At 44.5% G+C, this 26,430-nt stretch overlaps 1 protein-coding gene across 1 annotated transcript in view; it reads right to left on the bottom strand.

The window, feature by feature from the left end:
- Positions 1 to 23,111, bottom strand: part of LOC110499465 (vinculin) — a 71,426-nt gene extending 48,315 nt beyond the window's left edge. Inside the window, exons 1-2 of the mRNA XM_036956329.2 lie at positions 21,799 to 23,111; positions 6,715 to 6,785 (exon numbers count right to left, since the gene is read on the bottom strand). Coding sequence (XP_036812224.2) covers positions 6,715 to 6,785; positions 21,799 to 21,966 — 239 coding nt within the window. The 5' untranslated portion in view covers positions 21,967 to 23,111. The remainder of the gene's footprint in view (positions 1 to 6,714; positions 6,786 to 21,798) is intronic.
- Between the last annotated feature and the right edge of the window lie 3,319 nt (positions 23,112 to 26,430).

The following is a 26,430-nucleotide window of genomic DNA, read 5'->3' as shown; positions in this document are numbered from 1 at the left end:
CCTCCCTGGACAAATAGAAACCTCCCACTGTTCCTTCCTGATTTAGTGAGGAGTCCCTCCCTGGACAAATAGAAACCTCCCACTGTTCCTTCCTCCTTTAGTGAGGAGTCCCTCCCTGGACAAATAGAAACTTACCACTGTTCCTTCCTCCTTTAGTGAGGAGTCCCTCCCTGGACAAATAGAAACCTACCACTGTTCCTTCCTGCTTCCTCCTTTAGTGAGGAGTCCCTCCCTGGACAAATAGAAACCTCCCACTGTTCCTTCCTCCTTTAGTGAGGAGTCCCTCCCTGGACAAATAGAAACCTACCACTGCTCCTTCCTGCTTCCTCCTTTAGTGAGGAGTCCCTCCCTGGACAAATAGAAACCTACCACTGTTCCTTCCTCCTTTAGTGAGGAGTCCCTCCCTGGACAAATAGAAACCTACCACTGTTCCTTCCTCCTTTAGTGAGTAGTCCCTCCCTGGACAAATAGAAACCTACCACTGTTCCTTCCTCCTTTAGTGAGGAGTCCCTCCCTGGACAAATAGAAACATACCACTGCTCCTTCCTGCTTCCTCCTTTAGTGAGGAGTCCCTCCCTGGACAAATAGAAACCTACCACTGTTCGTTCCTCCTTTAGTGAGGAGTCCCTCCCTGGACAAATAGAAACCTACCACTGTTCCTTCCTCCTTTAGTGATGAGTCCCTCCCTGGACAAATAGAAACCTCCCACTGTTCCTTCCTGCTTTAGTGAGGAGTCCCTCCCTGGACAAATAGAAACCTCCCACTGTTCCTTCCTGCTTCCTCCTTTAGTGAGGAGTCCCTCCCTGGACAAATATAAACCTACCACTGTTCCTTCCTGCTTCCTCCTTTAGTGAGGAGTCCCTCCCTGGACAAATAGAAACCTACCACTGTTCCTTCCTCCTTTAGTGAGGAGTCCCTCCCTGGACAAATAGAAACCTCCCACTGTTCCTTCCTCCTTTAGTGAGGAGTCCCTCCCTGGACAAATAGAAACCTACCACTGTTCCTTCCTGCTTCCTCCTTTAGTGAGGAGTCCCTCCCTGGACAGATAGAAACCTCCCACTGTTCCTTCCTCCTTTAGTGAGGAGTCCCTCCCTGGACAAATAGAAACCTACCACTGTTCCTTCCTGCTTCCTCCTTTAGTGAGGAGTCCCTCCCTGGACAAATAGAAACCTACCACTGTTCCTTCCTCCTTTAGTGAGGAGTCCCTCCCTGGACAAATAGAAACCTCCCACTGTTCCTTCCTCCTTTAGTGAGGAGTCCCTCCCTGGACAAATAGAAACCTACCACTGTTCCTTCCTCCTTTAGTGATGAGTCCCTCCCTGGACAAATAGAAACCTCCCACTGTTCCTTCCTGCTTTAGTGAGGAGTCCCTCCCTGGACAAATAGAAACCTCCCACTGTTCCTTCCTGCTTCCTCCTTTAGTGAGGAGTCCCTCCCTGGACAAATATAAACCTACCACTGTTCCTTCCTGCTTCCTCCTTTAGTGAGGAGTCCCTCCCTGGACAAATAGAAACCTACCACTGTTCCTTCCTCCTTTAGTGAGGAGTCCCTCCCTGGACAAATAGAAACCTCCCACTGTTCCTTCCTCCTTTAGTGAGGAGTCCCTCCCTGGACAAATAGAAACCTACCACTGTTCCTTCCTGCTTCCTCCTTTAGTGAGGAGTCCCTCCCTGGACAGATAGAAACCTCCCACTGTTCCTTCCTCCTTTAGTGAGGAGTCCCTCCCTGGACAAATAGAAACCTACCACTGTTCCTTCCTGCTTCCTCCTTTAGTGAGGAGTCCCTCCCTGGACAAATAGAAACCTACCACTGTTCCTTCCTCCTTTAGTGAGGAGTCCCTCCCTGGACAAATAGAAACCTCCCACTGTTCCTTCCTCCTTTAGTGAGGAGTCCCTCCCTGGACAAATAGAAACCTCCCACTGTTCCTTCCTCCTTTAGTGAGGAGTCCCTCCCTGGACAAATAGAAACCTACCACTGTTCCTTCCTCCTTTAGTGAGGAGTCCCTCCCTGGACAAATAGAAACCTCCCACTGTTCCTTCCTGCTTCCTCCTTTAGTGAGGAGTCCCTCCCTGGACAAATAGAAGCTTAGGAGGCAGTGAGCCTCCCACAGCAGCAACCAGCGCCCCAACACACAGAGAGAGAGAGACTAGAGAGGCAGCGAGCCTCCCACAGTAGCAACCAGCACCCCAACACACACAGAGAGAGTGAGAGAGAGAGACTAGAGAGACAGAGACACAGACTAGAGACGAGAGAGAGACGAGAGAGAGACTAGAGAGACAAGCGAGAGAGAGACTAGAGACAAGAGACTAGACATAGACAAGAGACTAGACATAGACAAGAGACTAGACAGAGACAAGAGACTAGACAGAGACAAGAGACTAGACAGAGACAAGCGAGAGAGAGACAAGCGAGAGAGAGACAAGCGAGAGAGACAGAGAGTAGAGAGAGAGACAGAGAGTAGAGAGAGAGACAGAGAGTAGAGAGAGAGACAGAGTAGAGAGAGAGACAGAGAGTAGAGAGAGAGACAGAGAGTAGAGAGAGAGACAGAGAGTAGAGAGAGACGAGTAGAGAGAGACGAGTAGAGAGAGACAGAGACGAGTAGAGAGAGACAGAGAGTAGAGAGAGAGACAGAGAGTAGAGAGAGAGACAGAGAGTAGAGAGAGAGAGAGAGTAGAGAGAGACAGAGAGTAGAGAGAGACGAGTAGAGAGAGACAGAGACGAGTAGAGAGAGACAGAGACGAGTAGAGAGAGACAGAGACGAGTAGAGAGAGACAGAGACGAGTAGAGAGAGACAGAGACGAGTAGAGAGAGACAGAGACGAGTAGAGAGAGACAGAGACGAGTAGAGAGAGACAGAGACGAGTAGAGAGAGACAGAGACGAGTAGAGAGAGACAGAGACGAGTAGAGAGAGACAGAGACGAGTAGAGAGAGACAGAGACGAGTAGAGAGAGACAGAGACGAGTAGAGAGAGACAGAGACGAGTAGAGAGAGACAGAGACGAGTAGAGAGAGACAGAGACGAGTAGAGAGAGACAGAGACGAGTGGAGAGAGACAGAGACGAGTAGAGAGAGACAGAGACGAGTAGAGAGAGACTAGAGAGACGGGAGTGACTAGAGGGAGAAGAGCGAGAGAGAAGAGACACAAATGACCTGAGGGTCCAGCAGGAAATGCTTACATTTGCCCACCATAGAGCGGGTGAATGCTAACATTTCGCAAGACTGTGCCTCAAAACCTAAGGTCTACCTGGCCCACCACTCCACCCTGGACTTGAACAGCCTCTATGACCAGGTACACCTATACAAGGAAGCAATCCCAACTTTTACCAGGACCCTGAAGGACGTCACCCTCAACCGCAGCCCTGGCACCTCACAGAGTAGAAACAGAGCAGCAGACCCTCCTCACACACCTGAAATGACCAACCCAAACAAACCACGGGCCACACCCTATATAAGACCAATGCCCCTTCTGCCCACAGTACATAGTCAATGTACAGTACATAGTCAATGGTAGGCTTTGAGGGGACTCCTGCAGTAGGTACACCTATAACTCATCTCTTGGCAGTAGTACTGTAGACTACTTTATCACTGACCTCAACCCAGAGTCTCTCAGAACGTTCAGTCAGTCCACTGACACCCCTATCAGACCACAGCAAAATCACACTCTACTTGAACAGAGCAATACTCAAATCATGAGGCATCAAAGCCAAAGGAACTGAGTAATATTAAGAAATGCTATAGATGGAAGGAAAGTAGTGTGGAAAATTACCAAAGAACTATTAGGCAACAACAAATTAAATCCCTTCTAGACAATTTCCTGGACAAAATGTTTCACTGTGACAGTGAAGGTGTACACTTGGCAGTAGAAAACCTTAAAAGTATATTTGACCTCTCAGTTTCCCTTTCAAATATAAACATTTCAAGCCAACAACCTAAGAAAATGAACAATGACAAATGGTTTGATGATGAATGCAAAAATCTAAGAAAGAAATTGAGAAACCTATCCAACCAAAAACATAGAGACTGGGAAAAGCTGAGCCTAAACCTTCACTACGGTGAATCACTAAAACAATACAGAAATACACTACGGAAAAAGAAGGAACAGCACGTCAGAAATCAGATCAATGTAATTGAAGAATCCATAGAATCTAATCACTTCTGGAGAAATTGGAAAACACTAAACAAACAACACGAAGAGATGGAGATGTATGGGTTAAACCACTTCTCCAATCTTTTTGGCTCTTTAACAAAGAACAAACAGCAAAAACATAGACATGATCAAATACAAACCTTAGAATCAACTATTAAAGACTACCAGAACCCACTGGATTCCACTGGAGTCAACAGCAACCTTGGGGAAATCCTCTGCATTATCATTAACAGCAGACTCGTAGAATTCCTCAATGAAAACAATGTACTGAGCAAATGTCAAATTGGCTTTTTATCAAATTACCTTACGAAAGACCACGTATTCACCCTGCACTCCCTAATTGACAAACAAACAAACCAAAACAAAGGCAAAGTCTTCCCATGCTTTGTTGATTTAAAAAAAGCATTCATTCAGACTCATTTTGGCATGAGGGCCTGCTATACAAATTGATGTGGGGAAAAACATAGAACATTAAGATATCCACACACAACAAGTGTACGATTAAAATTGGCAAACAAAAATACCTCTTTCCACAGGGCCGTGGGTTGAGACAGGGATGCAGCTAAAGCCCCACTCTCTTCAACATATAAAGAAATTGGCGAGGGCACTAGAACAGTCTGCAGCACCCGGCCTCACCCTACTAGAATCTGAAGTCAAATGTCTACTGTTTGCTAATGCTTCTGTCCCCAACCAAGGAGGGTCTACCACAGCACCTATTTATTCTGCACATATTCTGCCAGACCAGGTCCTGACAGTAAATCTCAGGAAGACCAAAATAATGGTGTTCCAAAAAAGGTCCAGTCTCCAGGACTACAAATACAAATTCCATCTAGACACTGTTGCCCTAGAGCACGCAAAAAACTATACATACCTTGGCCTAAACATCAGCGCCACAGGTAACTTCCACAAAGCTGTGAACGATCTGAGAGACAAGGCAAGAAGGGCATTCTATACCATCAAAGGGAACATAAATTTGACAAACCAATTATGATCTGGCTAATACTTGAATCAGATATAGAATCCATTGCCCTTCATGAGGTCTGGGGTCAGCTCACCAACCAAGAATTTACAAAAATGGCATAAACACCAAATTGAGACTCCGCATGCAGAATTCTGCAAAAATATCCTCTGTGTACAATGTAAAACACTAAATAATGCATGCAGAGCAGAATTAGGCCAATACCCGCTAATTATCAAAATCCTGAAAAGAGACGTTAAATTCTACAACCAAAGTTTGGGAAGTGATTCCCAAACCTTCCATAGCAAAGCCATCACCTACAGAGAGATGAACCTGGAGAAGAGTCCCCTAAGCAAGCTGGTCCTGGAGCTCTGTTCACAAACACAAACACACCCCACAGAGCCCCAGGACAGCAACACAATTAGACCGAAGCAAACAATGAGAAAACAAAAAGATAATTACTTGACACATTAAAAATAATTTGACTCCCATATCTACTGAGTGAAATACCACAGTGTGCCATCACAGCAGCAAGATTTGTGACCTGTTGCCACAAGAAAAGGTCAACCAGTGAAGAACAAACGCCATTGTAAATACAACCCATATTCATGTTTATTTATTTTCCCTTTAGTACTTTAACTATTTATTTTCCCTTTAGTACTTTAACTATTTGCACATTGTTACAACACTGTATAAATACATAATATGACATTTGAAATGTCTTTATTCTTTTGGAACTTTTGTGAGTGTAATGTTTACTGTTCATTTTTATTGTTTATTTCACTTTTGTTTATTATCTACTTCCCTTGCTTTGGCAATGTTAACATATGTTTCCCATGCCAATAAAGTCCTTAAATTTAAATTGACTAGAGGGAGAGAAAGAGAGAACAGGACAGAGAGAGAGAGAGAGAGAGAGGGAGAGAAAGAGAGGACAGGACAGAGAGAGAGGGAGAGAAAGAGAGGACAGGACAGAGAGAGAGAGAGGGAGAGAAAGAGAGAACAGGACAGAGAGAGAGAGGGAGAGAAAGAGAGAACAGGACAGAGAGAGAGAGAGGGAGAGAAAGAGAGAACAGGACAGAGAGAGAGAGGGAGAGAAAGAGAGAACAGGACAGAGAGAGAGAGGGAGAGAAAGAGAGAACAGGACAGAGAGAGAGGAGAGAAAGAGAGAACAGGACAGAGAGAGAGCCTAGAGGGAGAGAAAGAGAACAGGACAGAGTGAGAGACTAGGGGGAGAGAAAGCGAACAGGACAGAGAGAGCGAGAGACTAGAGGGAGAGAAAGAGAACAGGACAGAGAGAGAGCCTAGAGGGAGAGAAAGAGAGTACAGGACAGAGAGAGAGCCTAGAGGGAGAGAAAGAGAGAACAGAACAGAGAGAGAGCCTAGAGGGAGAGAAAGAGAGAACAGGACAGAGAGAGAGCCTAGAGGGAGAGAAAGAGAGAACAGGACATAGTGAGAGACTAGGGGGAGAGAAAGAGTACACAAGACGAGATTCAGACATCGTTGTAAATGTCTAAATTGGATAAGACTGTTAGACTGGTAAACGGTAAATAAGGTAATAAAGTTTGTGGGCTGAGAGTTGAGGAGAAGGCAGATATCTTTCATCTACGTACTTGATGAAAGCTGGAGGCATGTCTCTCTTCATTATGTGGTCTTCTGTGGTCTGGACAGTGTCTTTCCCCACCTAGAACACAACAGGAAAACAGGAACAGCACATTAACTGACAAACACCCTGTAGGGCCAGGTTCCTGGACACAAACATACCCTACTCAGACCAAGTCAGCACAGGACATTAACTGACAAACACCCTGTAGGGCCAGGTTCCTGGACACAAACATACCCTACTCAGACCAAGTCATCACAGCACATTAACTGACATAAACACCCTGTAGGGCCAGGTTCCTGGACACAAACATACCCTACTCAGACCAAGTCAGCACAGGACATTAACTGACAAACACCCTGTAGGGCCAGGTTCCTGGACACAAACATACCCTACTCAGACCAAGTCATCACAGCACATTAACTGACATAAACACCCTGTAGGGCCAGGTTCCTGGACACAAACATACCCTACTCAGACCAAGTCATCACTCTTAAATTAGCTAATGGAGATTCTCCATTGAGCATTTGGGTCTGAGAAACCGGCACATTGAAATATGTAATGTAAATGTGTTTAACCTTTGGTCTTTAACAACAAACACATATTGCTACATATTGTTAATCATTTTAAATTGTTTTATTTAACCTTTAAAGGATGATATAAACTATTGCCTCAACACACAGGTCACTGGAGGGGGGAACCTCAACACAAAAACACGTGTAAAAGAGATGATCTCTCACACACATTCACATCTCCCATGACTCATATCCCCCAGTGTGACCTCAGCGATCAGACACATCCTTCACCACATGGAGCTGTGAGAAAACAAAATGATCCAGACTTCTCATTCATATCAACAGCTGTAGTGTAGATCACTGAAGCACGCCGCTTGTAGACTTTCCTAACGGTAATGTTCGTCATGTGAAACCCAGGGAGGGAACACGTCCAGGTCTGTCTCTGTGTCAGTCTCTCCCCGGGCCGGCAGACATTTGAGCTCCGAGACTGACTGGGAGTGAGGCTAGTTAATGTCTGATTCATATGGAGCTTGTTGGCTGACTGATCACTGACCCAACCCCTGTTACACACACACACACCGTTTTTCACAGCTCTTCACCCACACGATTATATTCAACTAGTGTGAACATGCCCACAACTACACAAGCACACAACTCCAACTTGATCAGCTTCTTCTGCTGTGTATAACATAAAAGGATGTACAATTATATTTAAGGCATTTTTTTTAATAAGAGTACAAAATATATTTTTATAAGATATACATTTTTGAAAGTTTGACTAATTACAGTTGAGTTTTCTCATAAGGCCACCTCACCACTAATGCCAGCCAGCCTATTGGAGGGCTATGACTAAGAGCTTCTGAAGCTAGTTGTTAGGAATATGCCATTAGTGGGGGAGGTTAAAGTTCAAGGATAACCAACTGTTCCACCAGCTCATTACAGTCCTCCATTCCAGAGAGCTGACGTCATGGAGTCAGAGTGGGGCTGTACCAGATCCCCTGACCTCATTACTGTCTTCTCATTGGTCCAGTGTGAAAGTAGGAGTAGAGTGTCCACCTACACCGTTCGTAAATTCAACACAAGAGGTGGAAGTCGAACTAAAAGTGGAGTGAGGCTGAAAGACTGGGCCACAGCCAGGGCATGAAGTTAAAAAATAATAATCCTAACCCTATGAGTTATTGGGAATGTGGAGAGTACTGTCGAGGTGTCAGCTCAAGGATGACTCTAAACTGTAATGGCACAGCCAATCCAGAAAGCTGTCGTACTACAGAAGCACAGGTCCTCCCGCATTTCATTGGTCCAGTGGGAGTTAGTGAGCGTTTGTAAATTAAACAAAAAGGTTGATGCCAGGCTAAAAGTGGAGCAACTGCCAGCTCTCTCAGAGTGAGGTGGGAGCTAACATGTGCCAACCTGGCATTCCTGCCTTGAGAGGCTCTGAACAAAAGCCATAATTAACTGTCCAGCGTGCCAGGGTAGTTAGAGAGCCGTTCAACTAAAGGTTAGGGGAGCAGGAGAGAGTTCTTTTTAGATGTAGGACACACACTGAGTGGACTTCAACTAAAGGACCAGAAAGAAGGGAAACTGGACATCTTACCCCCCCACTTTTGAAAATCACCAACTAGAGAATAATTTTTGGGGGGACAATTGAGACATGGATTGTGTATGTGTACCATTCAGAGGGTGAATGGGCAAGACTAAATATTTAAGTGCCTTTGAACGGGGTATGGTAGATTGTGCCAGACGCACAGGTGTGTGTCAAGAACTGCCACGCTGCTGGGTTTACGCTGAACAGTTTCCCACATAAATAAAGAATAGTCCACCAGCCAAAGGACATCCAGCCAACTTGACAGAACTGTTGGGAAGCATTGGACTCAACATGGGCCAGCATCCCAGTGGAACACTTTTGACACATTGTAGAGTTCATGCCCCGATATTAGGAAGGTGTTCTTAATATTTGGTATACTCAGTGTATACTGTTAATCTCTGGATCTCATCATCAAATGATTTAGACCAGTGGTTCCCAAACCTTTTATTGTCCCATACCCCTTCAAACATTCAACCTCCAGCTGCTACCCCCTCTAGCACCAGGGTCAGCGTACTCTCAAATGTTGCTTTTTGCCATCATTGTAAGCCTGTCACACACACAATACATTTATTAAACCTAAGAATGAGTGTGAGTTGTCATAACCCGGCTCGTGGGAAGTGACAAAGAGCTCTTATAGGACCAGGGCACAAATAATAATCATTTTGCTCTTTATTTAACTTTTTATGGCTGCAAGGGCAGTATTGAGTAGCTTGGATGAAAGGTGCCCATATCAAACGGCCTGCTCCTCAGTCATAGTTGCTAATATTTGCATATTATTATTATTATTATTATTGGATAGAAAACACTCTGACGTTTCTAAAACTGTTTGAATGATGTCTGTGAGTATAACAGAACTCATATTGGCAGGCAAAATCCTGAGTTGAAATCAAAACAGGAAGTCAGAAATCTGAGCTTGTATGTATTCACCAGAGTCCCCAATGAAATCCCCTTGAGATATGAATGATGTTGCACTGCCTAGGGGTCCCACTAGATGTCAACCATCAATAGAAATTATAATGAGGCTTCTATGTTGTTGTGGGAGTGAATGAGAGCAGAATATATCAGATGTCCATCAAGCAGCCATTTAACTTGTATTATCATCTACATTTATGATGAGTATTTCTGTTGAAACGATGTGGCTATGCAAATTCACTTGATGTTTTTGGAACTAGTGAATCTAAATAGCCAATGTAAACTCAGGTTTTTTGATAATAATATGAACTTTATCAAACAAAACATGCATGTATTGTGTAACATGGAGTCCTATGAGTGTCATCTGATGAAGATAAAATTAGTCACTAACCTTGAATTATCTTTATTTCTGGTTTTTCTGAATGCTATATTTTGCTGGAAAATGGCTGTGCTTATTGTGGTTTGGTGGAGACCTAAAATAAATCGTTTGTAGTGCTTTCGCTGAAAAACCTATTTGAAATCGGACACTTTGGTGGGATTAACAACGAGAATAGCTTTAAAATGATATGAAACACATGTATGTTTTAGGAATTGAAATTATAAGATTTCTGTTTGAATTTGGCGCCCTCTATTTTCACTGGTAGTTGTCAAATCGATCCTGGTATCGGGATTGCAGCCATAACAGGTTAACCATCTTACACATAAAATGTTATTTGTTCATCGAAAATTGTGAATAAATGACCACAGTTTAATGAGAAGGGTGTGCTTGAAAGGATGCACATAACTCTGCAATGTTGGGTTGTTTTGGTGAGAGTCTCAGTCTTAAATAATTTTCCACACACAGTCTGTGCCTGTATTTTGTTTTCATGCTAGTGAGGGCCGAGAATCCACTCTCACAAAGGTACGTGGTTGCAAAGGGCATCAGTGTCTTAACAGTGCGATTTGCCAAGGCAGGATACACTGAGTGCAGCCCTATCCAGAAATCTGACAGTGGCTTCTGATTAAATTCAATTTTTCACAGAACCGCTTGTTGCAATTTCAATGAGTCTCTCTTGTTCAGATATCGGTAAGTGGACTGGAGGCAGGGCATGAAAGGGATAACCAATCCAGTTGTTTATGTCATCCATTTCAGGAAAGTACCTGCGTAAGTGAGCACCCAACTCACTCAGGTGCTTCGCTATATCACATTTGACCTTGTCTGTAAAGCTTGAGTTCATTTGCACACAAAAAAATACAATGATGGAAAGACCTCTGTGTTGTCCTTGTTAATGCAGACAGAGAAGAGCTCCAACTTCTTAATCATAGCCTCAATTTTGTCCCGCACATTGAATATAGTTACAAAGAGTCCTTGTAATCCTAGATTTAGATTATTCAGGCGGGCAAAAGCATCACTCAGATAGGCCAGTCGTGTGAGAAACTCATCATCATGCAGGCGGTCAGACAAGTGAAAATGATGGTCAGTAAAAACAACTTTAAGCTCATCTCGCAATTCAAAAAATGTTTTCAATATTTTGCCACTTGATAATCAGCGCACTTCTGTATGTTGTAAAAGCCTTACATGGCCGTTGCCCATATTATTGCATAGTGCAGAAAATACACGAGAGTTCAGGGGCCTTGCTTTAACAAAGTTAACCATTTTCCCTGAAGTAACCAAACATCTATCAAGGTGTCCCTTGGCAGCAAGAGCCTCTCGGTTGACGCTGCAATGTACCCAAGTGGCGTCGAGAGTAATTGCTTGCACGTGCGTTACCACCCCACTGTCTCCCTGTCATGGCTTTTGCACCATCAGTACAGATACTTCGACTCAAGTATGACAATTCGGATACTTTATCCACCACTGAATATTTACTATAAAAAATTCCCATATCATGCAGCCCTACCTGGCCCTGTATGGTTGTTGTAATGACGGCCCGGTTGAGGAAATGGGGCAAGGGGCAAGGGCAAGTTCAGACAAGATGGCTTCTATGGACACAGTATAGACTTCTGAAATAATAGGAAGGGGATCGTTGCCTGAATACACCTGACTTAGGAAATACACAGTAGCTGAAAAGAAGTCTTTGAAAAGACCAAAACAAAAAGTATGTTGTTTTCTCTGAGAATAGTGTTCACTTTCAGGCACAGTAGGGGGGGTTTCACAAAGCAAAAGTGGCTTCTTAGGAGTGAATCTTATTATTCCTAATTTCCCACCTCCCTCTCTTCATGTAGACCAACAACAGCCCTGATCCCAACAACTCAGTACAAACAGAATGTATCTGCACTCATTCCAGCTGAAGGGCGTGGCGGCTGTATTCTGATCTCCAACCCCAACCAGAAACCGACTGATTAGGCAACACACAGGCATGCAAGGCCGAAGCACGTCTATTTTTTTTAATAGAACTTTACTAAAAGGACAAGAAGAGCACAGGTGGATAGGTAATGGATAGGTAATTCTTCATTTCAAAAATAGATGATTCTGTCTGCACACTGAAAAAAAAAATGTATATTCAGACTAGGTAATTGTAAATGTCAACTTGTTTATCCATTCGCTGGCTCAGACGGTCATTGTGTCAGTATGCTGTCACATACCACACAGCCTGATGTCAAGCTGGCCCCCCAGCCAGACAGGGTCTGGGGTGGAAACGTTGACACTCCTATTTCCAGCTGCCAACAGAACAGCACAGACCAGTGCAGCGTTGTGAAGGAGCTAGATAAAGTGGCCCGGACCAACAGAACAGACAAGGCATTGTTGACATGCACCCAGGGACTCTCAAAGCCTGGAGGACTGGGACACAGAGAGACAGCCTGGCTTTCAGATGTGGAGCTAGTTCTTTCTATGGTTACATTCTATTAGACCTAAGTGTCCTCAACGCCATCTAACAACCGTCTGCTCTGAACGTGTTATGGAAAGGAAGTATGTGCCCATAACTCTGTAATAGAAAAGTATGTAGTATCCAAATGTGTTCCTGTTCACAGGCAGCATAGCATGCGTGAAGCTACGAGATATTTAGCATTGCAATGACTTTGATGAAATTGTCGTGCAAATTTTACACACGGGACACTTGAAGTCAATCTTAAATGAATCATTGATGCACCATAGTGAACGTCTGTCAGGAGCTCTACAGGGACAGTCCCGTTAATTCTCTTAAATATCGCAGACAAGTTATATTTGCATGATTTAGCTTATTCATCATTCATAATTAATTAATCATTAACATTTGCTTCATTCATTCATACCAATACTGGTTTATGCATGTGACAGACCAAAACCTCACAAGGCTTCTTCTCTCTAAGCTGAGACCCTGAAACAGATATATTTCGTTCTCAAAACAAGGGTCTGGGCGTACTGCCAAATTGCAGATACTGACAGTGAAGATTATTTCAGTCACATGCATGCAATTGTTTTTTTTAGAAAAGCACTAACATAACATTTTCCATCACAAAGTCTTGTCAGATCAAATCTGCAGACCTCTCCAGAGAACACAGAAGACAGTTATGGCTAAACCCTCCAACACAGCCTCACCGTGTAGTTGTGTTACGAGGTGGTAAATAGGACTAGATCAGGTGGTATCAAATGGCATCAGAGGAGTAATGGTAAGTGATGGTCAGCTAGCTAGCGGAGTATACATAGATTAGGGGTGTGAAAGCTAAGAAAAATCCCATGTGTGTTTTTTTTACCCCACTAAAATGTATTTGTGGGCTATAGCCTAACTAGACGACAGGCTATAAAGGCCTGGAGAAATCTGTAATGTAAATAAAACCAGAGAGGAAGAGGTGAATTAGCGAGGCATGCAAGACTGATTACCACGACATATGTGCACCACATTTTTTTCTGCCTGCCCCCTCCTCTCCCTCCCTCTCTCTCCCTCTCCCCTGGGGGCGTATGCATTACGTCGATTCTGTTGCAAAACGTCTCTTAAAACAGAAGGAAATGGGGAGGGATCTATCTGAATTTGCTCAGTCTTGAGAGTAATCTATTGACACAGCTTTAGAGCTTCACCATACACCACAACTAAATGTGCCAAATGGCACCCTATTCCCTACATAGTACACTACTTTTGGCCAGCGTCTTATGGGCCCTGATCAAAAGTAGTGCACTATATAGGGAATAGGGTGCCATTTGAGACATGCGTACACCACATAACTGAGGTGACTCGATGGAACACAAATATTTGGGTGGTTTCTTGACATCTGACTACACACCAGTCTCCTGGCTGTTGTGGTCTAGGGCCATCAGATGTATCACTGCTGAGGACCGAGGGAGAGAGGGAGTGCTCATCACCACCCAGCAGAGTTTTAGTTCAGCTAGTCTCTCTCTTTCCCTCCCTCGGTCCCTCCGTCCAGTGTACTAACGGCTGCTGGAGCATTGGACTGCTGCTGCTGGCTGTGGTGGATTCAGATCCATAGCCATTATCCTCCCATTATCCTTCCTGACTTGGCTAACTGCACTTTCTCGCTCACTGCACCCCACCCACCAACCTTTAACCCCCTCCTCTCTCGCCTCCTCTCCCTGCCCCCCCCCCCCCCCTCTCCCTGCCTCTCCCTGCCTCTCCCTGCCTCCCCCTCCTTGGACAAATGACAGGAAACTGGAGAAGCAGATAACAGGACGCAGTTTATTTTGGAAGGCCTTAAACCACTTGACTTGGACATATTTATTCCCCAATAATCACACATTACTGAAGTAGATTTGAATGAATTGATGTAGTAAGAAAATAAAACCATTTATTGAGACCAGTTAGACTTGATATTGATGCAATTTTCATTTTTTTTCCTCCAAAAATAGTGAAGGGAGGAGGCACTTTTTTCTGACTACATACATGTGTTAAACTGAGGTTTCTTGTGAAATTACAATATTGTCAAATGTCGTTAACAAACAAGTTGACTATGAACTTCCCTTTGTGTGGTTGTTTTTTCCTCATTTATTTAACTAGGCAGTTAAGAACACTTTCTTATTTTACAATGACGGCCTGCCTCTCGGCCAAACCCTCCCCTAACCCAGATGACGCTGGCCAAAAATGTGCGGCGCCCCTACGGGACTCCCGATCACGGCCGGTTGTGATACAGCCCGGGATCGAACCATGATCTGTAGTGACACCTCTAGCACTGAGATGCAGTGCCTTAGACCACTGTGCCACTCGAGAGCCATTGTGTTCCATGTCTTTCATTATCACTTGACTTGAGTATTGGTTCCTAAATACATGATCTGCTAGCTGCTTACGTGTCGGCCTGAAATAAAGATGGAGGGGAAAGAGAGAAGCTGATCTGAGTAATAATATAGTCTTAGTGTCTTTCCTAAAAAAAGAGCCAAGTAGGAGCAGTGCATCCTTCCTTTTACACAGGACTCAATGATCAACAGTCTCCAAATATTCACTTCCCAGTCTATGCCAAGGCCCTACATCTGCCATTGACCTGCTTTCAACCCCATTTTAAAGACCATAAAAAGGAAGTGCAGAAATGATAAAGTAGTTCTCATTTGATAAGCTCTCTTTTAGTCATCTCAGAACTATGCCTGTTGAATAGTATGCCTGACTGAATAACATTGGTTATAGTGGAAGCCAAGGGCTAAGGGATGGATTCCCGCCATCAAGGCTGATTCCTTCTACATAAACATCAAGGCTGGTCCCTTTTCAATCTGATTAGACTGGCATTGAATAGATGAAACCAACCAGAGACATCAAACTGACACCATAGAGATTATATATAGTCCGTCAGCTGAATAAACCATAGACACTAATGGCTGATAACGTCTGTTCTCTGGCTGAGTTAATGCTGAGGAGAACAATCTTGGCCCATGACGAAGACCGACCTTTTCATCTCCATGTATCTGGGCATAATGGGATTTCCATCCTTTTTTTTTTTTTAAACATTCACAAGATGACTGATCATTAAAAGACTGAAGGCCCCAGCAGCACTCAGACAGAGCCAGGAAGCCAAATGGCTGGCTATCCCAACAAAAGCACAAACACTGGCTATCCCAGCAGATCGACAACAACCTACAGCAGATAATTGTAAACACAATTCAACAATCAAGGAGGAATTCAAGTAGCCTAATCCAATAATTGCCTGGTTTTTGCAGTTTAGTAACGATTGCATGGTGGGATGTGAATGGTAAATGTAATTGTAAACTCTGAGATGTAGCCTAGCCATTAGCCAGGGGTCTACAAGTCTGTGCAATGTGTGGTTTTGTGGGTAGCCGAGACAATAAAGAGAATGGCTTTCTTTAGTATAGCCTCTCCCTGGGAATGTCTGAGGTAGAGTCATTGGTTTCATTGAGTGGCCTAGGCCACATGAGTTACAGCACCCTGTCTGAAAGAGGCCGAGACCCAGCCCTTGGTTTGGTTGCAGACCTGGGTTCAACTACTATTTCAAATATTTTATCTGTGCATGATCGAGCTTGCCTGCCTTAAAATGTCCCAACAGAGTAGTCCAAAAACTATAAACCCTTGCCCATCTGGCACTCCAACCAGGCCAGAGCAAACGCTGAAAGTATTTGAAAGATATCAAATAGTATTTGAACCCAGGTCTGCTTCATTGGCTGGTTCTAGAAGAGCACTAATTCAGTAGACAGAACAGGCTTTACGATCTATACGCCTCCAACTCAGATACAACAAGAGGCCTTTTTTTTACCACGAAGTGCACTGCAAACACACTCACAACTCAATGCCGGAACATTTCAATAACATAACAGTAACAGTGTTGATACCGTTTCTAGGGAAACAGGAAATTATTACAGTGTGAGTTACGCCTTCATCGTCGTGCCACAGTTGGAAATATGTGATCACTGTTCAGATGGCACAGCTGGGGAATTGATTTTCTCTGATTTCACCCCCCCAAGGAGAAGGCTAACGTGAATATGATCACTCGCCTAGTCCGCCTGCTCGTACTAACCACAGAGAAGTCTGATGATGATCTCTAGATGACATCAATTCGACAGAAACAGGCTTTACTACTCACATTACAACCATGAAGGGACTGACCAAAAACTGAAGTGTTGGTCAGAACTACTGAAACCAATTCAATGATAGTAATAATAATAATAGCTTGTTACATAGCATTTCTCAGCACCTGCTAGAACATCTGCTAAACTGTGTACACGACCAATAAACTTGGTCAGACAGCCAGGTCTAGCCAGGCCAGACAGCCCAGCTAGCCAGGCCAGACAGCCCAGCTAGCCAGGCCAGACAGCCCAGCTAGCCAGGCCAGACAGCCCAGCTAGCCAGGCCAGACAGCCCAGCTAGCCAGGCCAGACAGCCCAGCTAGCCAGGCCAGGCAGCCCAGCTAGCCAGGCCAGGCAGTCCAGCTAGCCAGGCAGTCTAGCTAGCCAGGCCAGGCAGTCCAGCTAGCCAGGCCAGGCAGCCCAGCTAGCCAGGCCAGGCAGCCCAGCTAGCCAGGCCAGGCAGCCCAGCTAGCCAGGCCAGGCAGCCCAGCTAGCCAGGCCAGGCAGCCCAGCTAGCCAGGCCAGGCAGCCCAGCTAGCCAGGCCCGGCAGCCCAGCTAGCCAGGCCCGGCAGCCCAGCTAGCCAGGCCAGGCAGCCCAGCTAGCCAGGCCAGGCAGTCCAGCTAGCCAGGCCAGGCAGTCCAGCTAGCCAGGCCAGGCAGCCCAGCTAGCCAGGCCAGGCAGCCCAGCTAGCCAGGCCAGGCAGTCCAGCTAGCCAGGCCAGGCAGCCCAGCTAGCCAGGCCAGGCAGTCCAGTTAGCCAGGCCAGGCAGTCCAGCTAGCAGGCCAGGGCCAACCAGTAAAGAACAATGCTGCTACAATGAGTATACATTAGCTGTGAGGAGAGGATCAGAAAAGCCAGTTCTATTGTCCAAATCTATCCTCCAGACAGCTGCCAGGGACTCCTAGCTTTTTCTGGTTGTGTAGCACTCTACTATAACACCTTGTATTGAATAGTGAAGTGGCAGTGTCCCTGCATGGCCTGGAAAATCTTGTATTGAATAGTGAAGTGGCAGTGTCCCTGCATGGCCTGGAACATCTTGTATTGAATAGTGAAGTGGCAGTGTCCCTGCATGGCCTGGAACATCTTGTATTGAATCGTGAAGTGGCAGTGTCCCTGCATGGCCTGGAACATCTTGTATTGAATAGTGAAGTGGCAGTGTCCCTGCATGGCCTGGAACATCTTGTATTGAATCGTGAAGTGGCAGTGTCCCTGCATGGCCTGGAACATCTTGTATTGAATAGTGAAGTGGCAGTGTCCCTGCATGGCCTGGAACATCTTGTATTGAATAGTGAAGTGGCAGTGTCCCTGCATGGCCTGGAACATCTTGTATTGAGTCGTGAAGTGGCAGTGTCCCTGCATGGCCTGGAACATCTTGTATTGAATAGTGAAGTGGCAGTGTCCCTGCATGGCCTGGAACATCTTGTATTGAGTCGTGAAGTGGCAGTGTCCCTGCATGGCCTGGAACATCTTGTATTGAATAGTGAAGTGGCAGTGTCCCTGCATGGCCTGGAACATCTTGTATTGAATAGTGAAGTGGCAGTGTCCCTGCATGGCCTGGAACATGATTCTTATCTGAGCTGTTAAGCTGTTTGGAAGATGTTTTTATTTTTTATTTTAGTCATTTCCCTTTTTGTAAACCACAAGTTCTGCAAAGCCACCGATAAAGACATTTTTTTGCTTATTCACTTAGGAAATAATCATCTCAGCTATGATCTTAGTAAATAAGAAAGGAAATGACACTGGTAGTTTGTTCATTGGTAGTGTAGTGTGGTCACGTCATGTACAGACGAAAACACTAATACTTCAGAAAATTGATATTAGGGAAGAAATTGCTTTTGGATTCTGTAGAAAATGGCAGATTAGTACAAGTACACGCCTAGACTGTAGACCTATGTGGCTGGTTGCCATGGGGTTCAGTCAGTCATCTCCTTTATGAAGAGGTTTTGCGGAGCACCACTGTGGTTTTCACTACCTTTGATTTACACTCTACTCTAACCAGGCCACCTTTCAGATGGCTCTAGATGGGGTTTACTTCATTCAAGTCAAAAACGGTCATAATGAAGACTTCATTTATACTAAATGATAAAGAGTATGCAGTTTCTGTATCTGACTGTAGGCCTACTATCTGACTGTAGGCCTACTATCTGACTGTAGGCCTACTATCTGACTGCAGGCCTACTATCTGACTGCAGGCCTACTATCCGACTGTAGGCCTACTATCCGACTGTAGGCCTACTATCCGACTGTAGGCCTACTATCCGACTGTAGGCCTACTATCCGACTGCAGGCCTACTATCCGACTGCAGGCCTACTATCCGACTGCAGGCCTACTATCCGACTGTAGGCCTACTATCCGACTGTAGGCCTACTATCCGACTGTAGGCCTACTATCCGACTGCAGGCCTACTATCCGACTGCAGGCCTACTATCCGACTGCAGGCCTACTATCCGACTGCAGGCCTACTATCCGACTGCAGGCCTACTATCCGACTGCAGGCCTACTATCCGACTGCAGGCCTACTATCCGACTGCAGGCCTACTATCCGACTGCAGGCCTACTATCCGACTGCAGGCCTACTATCCGACTGCAGGCCTACTATCTGACTGCAGGCCTACTATCTGACTGTAGGCCTACTATCTGACTGCAGGCCTACTATCTGACTGCAGGCCTACTATCTGACTGCAGGCCTACTATCTGACTGCAGGCCTACTATCTGACTGCAGGCCTACTATCTGACTGCAGGCCTACTATCTGACTGCAGGCCGTAGGCCTGCAGGCCTACTATCTGACTGTAGGCCTACTATCTGACTGTAGACCTACTATCTGACTGTAGACCTACTATCTGACTGCAGGTCTACTATCTGACTGCAGGCCTACTATCTGACTGCAGGCCTACTATCTGACTGCAGACCTACTATCTGACTGCAGGCCTACTATCTGACTGCAGGCCTACTATCTGACTGCAGGCCTACTATCTGACTGCAGGCCTACTATCTGACTGCAGGCCTACTATCTGACTGCAGGCCTACTATCTGACTGCAGGCCTACTATCTGACTGCAGGCCTACTATCTGACTGCAGGCCTACTATCTGACTGTAGGCCTACTATCTGACTGTAGGTCTACTATCTGACTGTAGGTCTACTATCTGACTGCAGGTCTACTATCTGACTGCAGGCCTACTATCTGACTGCAGGCCTACTATCTGACTGCAGGCCTACTATCTGACTGCAGACCTACTATCTGACTGCAGACCTACTATCTGACTGCAGACCTACTATCTGACTGTAGACCTACTATCTGACTGTAGACCTACTATCTGACTGTAGACCTACTATCTGACTGCAGGCCTACTATCTGACTGTAGGCCTACTATCTGACTGCAGGCCTACTATCTGACTGCAGGCCTACTATCTGACTGCAGGCCTACTATCTGACTGCAGGCCTACTATCTGACTGCAGGCCTACTATCTGACTGCAGGCCTACTATCTGACTGCAGGCCTACTATCTGACTGTAGGCCTACTATCTGACTGTAGGCCTACTATCTGACTGTAGGCCTACTATCTGACTGTAGGCCTACTATCTGACTGTAGGCCTACTATCTGACTGTAGGCCTACTATCTGACTGTAGGCTAGGTTGCCATGGAGTTGTCAGTCATCTCCTTTATGTAGAGGAGCACCACACACACAGAGATTTTTTTTTTTTTTTAACTAGGCAAGTCTAATTCTTATTTACAATGACGGCCTAGGAACAGTGGATTAGCTGCCTTGTTCAGGGGCAGAACGACAGATTTTTACCTTGTCAGCTCGGTTACTGGCCCAACGCTCTAACCACTAGGCTATCTGCCGCCTCTTACTGCAGGCTATACAACAAAGATTGTATTGAACTGCATAGGCTACATGGACTATATTCAGAAAATATAAATGATCTGTCTGTCATTAGCCGACAGATCAGGATTTCTTTAACTTCATTGTTGGTTATGTGCTTGTAAGTAAGCATTTCATACAACACCTGTTGTATTCGGCATTTCATGGTCAGGTCTACACCGGTTGTATTCGGCAAAAAATAACACTATGGGGATGAGGTAGTTGGATGGGCTATTTACAGATGGGCTATGTACAGGTGCAATGATCTGTAAGCTGCTCTGACAGCTGGTGCTTAAAGCTAGTGAGGGAGATATAAGTCTCCAGCCTCAGGGTTTTTTTTAATTCGTTCCAGTCATTGGCAGCAGAGAACTGGAAGGAAAGGCGGCCAAAGCAAGTGTTGGCTTTGGGGATGACCAGTGCAATAAACCTGCTGGAGCGCGTGCTACAGGTGGGTGCTGCTATAATGACCAGTGAGCTGAGATAAGGCGGGGCTTTACCTAGCAGAGACTTATAGATGACCTGGAGCTAGTGGGTTTGGCAACAGATATGTAGTGAGGGCCAGCCAACGAGAGCATACAGGTTGCAGTGGTGGGTAGTATATGGCACTGTGATAGACTACATCCAATTTGCGAGTAGAGTGTTGGAGCCTATTTTATAAATGACATCACCGAAGTCAAGGATCGGTAGGATAGTCAGTTTTACGAGGGTATGTTTGGCAGCATGAGTGAAGGATGCTTTGTTGAGAAATAGGAAGCCAATTCTAGATTTAAGAGTTTAGTATAACCAGACACCTAGGAATTAGTATTTGTCCATATTCGAAGTCAGAACCGTCCAGAACCGGCATTCACGAAAACAGCTATAGTGATCATGAATTCCTAAAGGACACTTGAATTGAGGAATTATTTATACGTGTCGTTTCAATTGTTAGTTAGATACAAAGTATATTTGTTTGAAATACTCCGGCATGAGAATATTGTAGGCCTATACGTCGAGATATGGCAGTCAACCCTCGGCTCCAGGGGGTAGGGCATATTTTCAAGGGGAAAAGGGCGTCACTGCCCTGGCCCGAGTGGAAAACTTCAACAAAACTTGATACATTGTAGTTACATCGCTCGCGTTCTAAACGCAGAATGTTGCCAGCCGATAGAGCAGGAAAAATAACAGTAACCGCAGCGGTAACTTCTGAGATAAAATGACAAGGAATCGTGGCGGGCTGGCACAATGTAGCCACTACACAGACGGCGTGCGACAGGTAACCTACCCGAAGTCAGGGATATTCGGTTGGGACGTTTCACTTACCCGAACCAGGTTGCTGACAGCTGCCTGCACCGCAGCCACGGGAGCCGTGAGATCCGGGATAGCTTTCCCGTCCACCTCACCTTCTTCGTGCATTATCACCAGATGGGATATCTGCTGAGCCACCGGCTCTAGGATACTTTCTATCGTCTTTGTGTGAAAAACCGGCATGATGAAAACTTGAGTCCGCTCTCCTATCCAAGAGGAAAAAAAGTCTGGTCCCGTTTGGCTGTTTCAAAAGTTCCCTCTCTTGTTTGTGCCCCTGTAAAGTCTAAGGTTAATCCAACACTTTCCTAGCCCAGCACAGTTTCGCTCTCTGGGAACACTAACTACTCCCCTTGCAACCATCAATGTGAGAATCCCCAACCGCAGCTCTCGAAGAGTGAGCAACCTACCCGACAAAATGCTATGTCCGCCACCTGACCAATAAGAGAAATGGCACATATGTTACCGCAAATGCGATTGGCACAAGCGGATGTCACTCTTTCCCGATAGGCTCCGCCTGTTCCACATAGTCGAGTTTGCTAGAGATGTGAGTTCTCCCCAAATTACGTAAACATTCTCATGCCCTAAAAAGGGAAATACGACTCTGTTGAGAGGAGCGAATTCCAACCAGCAAGGACAGACGGTGTAAATTGTAGTGACGCATCAGGTTTAACAAGATGTTGGCAGAAGGGACTGAAATATAGCCGAGTTGCTTTTGGATATAGGCTATACCTCTGTCCATCTTATTTATTACGGTAGGATAAACAATGATAGAATAGAATGGAATGGGGAAATGTTTTTGGCTTGGAAGAAATATTTTCTAAATGGATAGAATCCACAGATATTGATTGAATAAATATTCCATTATATACCATTTTTACTACAGTTATGATACAACATATTACAGACTACTGCGCTCAAGTAATTATTCAAAGTATACCGGACCAGAAGCCTACAACTAAATGTAATATTTATGGGTAACACGTTTGTTTGAAGACTTAAACTGGTGTGATTTTACGAGCCTAAGTTCCAGACTTATGGAGTCTACCCACTGTCGGCCCAGTGGCAATTGACCTCACTGTACATCCACCTATTCACAGTCAATCCTGTGAGTGTTTAAAGCTCTGTATCCAGTGACAACACTATACATCCACCTATTCACAGTCGATCCTGTGAGTGTTTAAAGTTCTGTATCCAGTGGCAACACTATACATCCACCTATTCACAGTCGATCCTGTGAGTGTTTAAAGCTCTGTATCCAGTGGCAGCACTATACATCCACGTATTCACAGTCGATCCTGTGAGTGTTTAAAGCTCTGTATCCAGTGGCATGGAGATAAGCCTCAGACATATTTATCATGTTGTTTTCACTTTCATACTTTAGTAGGGCAACACATTCAAACCACCTAGACTGGAGAAAAATTATTGGATTAAAACACAGTGTAACAGAAATCAAGCATGGGCACATTTGTGTTACTAACTCTGGTCAAAACTATTTACTCTAGTTCTGGTCTACTTGTGTGTAGCATAACACATTTCTCAAATTCCATCTCCTCCCTTTACAACCTGAAATAACAATACTGCAGTATGAAAAAAAAACAACATACAACCAAACCCGAGAAGGAATTCCCTCAGATTCCCAGCATCCTACTTCCTAAAAAGGAAGTGTCTTAAAAAAGAAAGAAACAGGGAAGTTGTTCTGTTTTAGACCTCATGTAAACATTCGTTCTTGCAGTGTTTTATTGTCTATAAGCAAAGATAATTAAATCAAAGATCCTGAAATATACAAGATTTAAATCTTGAATTTAAACCTTATTTCAGAAGTTTTAATATAATCCTCTTTGATATTTAATGAATCTCTCATTTAGGCTAGGATGTCTGACATGTCTGTGAAGTACACAGTCAGAATTCAGTAGTTAGTTCCATGTAGGGTAAAATACATGGAATTGAAGAGTACACTGCGTCCCTCGAACACTGCACTAACATCATATAATCACTACTCACTACAGGATTACAGACATATAGCTGAATGCAGCCATTTCAGTTCCTCTCCAGGATCACTGCCATATAGCTGAATGCAGCCATTTCAGTTCCTCTCCAGGATTACTGCCATATAGCATAATGTAGCTATTTCAGTTCCTCTCCAGGATTACTGCCATATAGCATAATGTAGCTATTTCAGTTCCTCTCCAGGATCACTGCCATATAGCTAAATGCAGCCATTTCAGTTCTTCTTACCTCATAGCCACTTCTAGTTTCACCGACCCAAATCAGTCCATTTTTATGGAAGCAGAGTTTGTAAATATGAGAAATCAGGTTTAGGCTCTGTAGCCTTCGAGTCACTTCCCTTATTTCAGAATGCCTGAAAAGCTGACGATATTCTTGTGTTGTTTTGTCTTCTACTAGTTATTTGATGTGCAAGCAACTGCAAATCACTTTGCAGTATCTTTCCATGATTACCATGATCTTACTTAGATGGATCCATAATAATGTGATCATCCAAAAGGCCCATAGAGAATGGAGACGCTATAGAATAGGCCTAGATGACAGGTACACCAGGAGGCCCATCTCTCTCTAGGAAGGCATGCCTGCAGGTAAGATAACCAAAGAGAAGAAGAGTCCATTCTAGATATAGAAATCAAAGGAAGGCAGCAGGCCACCACAAGGTCCTGTGGAAATATAGGGAATAGAGTGCAATTTGAGACATAACCTTCCTTCTTACTCACTACAGCTGATAGAAGAACGGAAAGACACTGTCTGTCCACACAGACCTGATACAGAACCGTTGATAGGTTTGTATTTAGTTCCTACTCAAACATGTCTGGTGGCATGAGTAAGTGTTAAGTGTTTGCACATTTCATTGTTATAACTATTGTGAAGTAAACAGATGCCTACTGTGCTCCTATGATGCCGTGCTGTCGTTTGCTGTATCAGGAATTGTCCTGATATTGCTGAAAGCAATTACTTCACCACTATGGCCTATTTATTACCTTACCTCACTTATCTTACCTCGTTTGCAAACATTGTATACAGACTTTTCTATTGTGTTATTGACTGTATGTTTGTTTATTCCAGGTGTAACTCTGTTGTTGTTGTTGTTGTTGGTCACACTGATTTTGCTTTTTCTTGGCCAGGTCGCAGTTGTAAATGAGAACTTGTTCTCAACTGGTCAACCTGGATAAATAAAGGTGAAATAAAAATAAATAAAATAAATAAATAATAAAAGATGCTTTGAGAAAAGGCTCTTTTGAAGCCGCAACACTACTCTGTCTGTACAAAGGCCTTGGATAGTTACCACCTGACACCATCTGGTGGTGAAATGTACTAAATACAATAGGTTGAAATCATTGAGGAAATTCGACACTCACTATCGTGCACCAATTAGAACCTGTACTACATTATTATACCGGAAAATGACTACGGGAGGACTTTCAAAATGTTGTTTTGTATCAAATGTAAATCTTACAAGCTTCTTAAGTTAAACCGTTGTGTCGTTTTAACTCAGCTAGCCACCCCATCTTCACTAAACTCTATCACCTTTGTATACTTGGTACTGTACAGAGGTAGCATGATATATATCTCTGTAGGTATCACTGCATGTCTTGGATTTGGTCAATGTTTGTTACTCATTCCGTCTCAAGTTCTCTGGTGAAACCCGGAACCGGATGATGTCACCGTAGGTTACTGTAACCGTGGGGACCCCAGCTCTGAGTATGTAATTCCTGCCATGGCTGATGCGTTTTCCACACCCCTCCTTTCCCACACTTTCCCCTCGATAACATATTTCCAAAGCTAGCTGTTAAAACAAAAATAACACGATGGGTCAGGGACAGCTGCCGTGGTGCTGCTAGCTTCCTGTGAGGAGGGCTTCCACTAATCCCTACACTGCGCGTCAAGTTCTCCAGCACAGACACACACACAGAGCAGTGCGTGTCAAGTCCCACAACAGTTATGACTTCCCTACCAGGCTGAAGACAAGGTAAGCCCCCTCTTCTCCCCACTCTGTAACTCACCACTCAGACCTTTAAATGATCTGGAGAGACAAAGTGGGAGAGAGAGAGAGCTCATTGTGCATAGTATGTATTAGAATATAGTCATGGACTAGGTATGAAATAAATATGTAAAAGAGTTTTAGCTAAATAACCCAAAATAATAGTAACGCTAATGTAATTCATTGTGTGAAAAACCATGACAAATTAAAATACAGATTGTGTGTCAGAAGCAGATAATATTTCTTGCCAATAGAGATGAAATTCGTCTTTCAACAGCTGCAATTCAACACCAACAAGCCTCCTTTTATGGGTTGAATGGAATGAGTTGGAAAACTCAGGTTCACTACTATAGGCCTCTCATCAGGCACTAATACCACTGAAGAATTCCAAAAACATGGGCTAAATGTTTTGCCATTAACTGTCCAACCTCGCCACAGGCTAATAGCTACCACATACAGTAGGAGCATTGGTTCAACAGAAAGAGAGCTGGCTGGTGGACAAGGCTGTCAACTGACTGACACCTACAAAACCACACGAATCGTCTGTTATTAACAAGACCTGTAATTGGAGATATGAAGCATTCCTTTCATCCAGGTGACAAATTTAAGGCAAAACTCTAGCCTTAATTACGTTTAAATGGCCATCGGGTAAAAGATCT

Source organism: Oncorhynchus mykiss, chromosome 20 (assembly GCF_057628025.1).
Source record: "Oncorhynchus mykiss isolate SJ-2025 chromosome 20, ASM5762802v1, whole genome shotgun sequence".
NCBI classification, from domain to species: Eukaryota; Metazoa; Chordata; class Actinopteri; order Salmoniformes; family Salmonidae; genus Oncorhynchus; species Oncorhynchus mykiss.
This window is presented reverse-complemented; position numbering and strand designations above follow the sequence as displayed.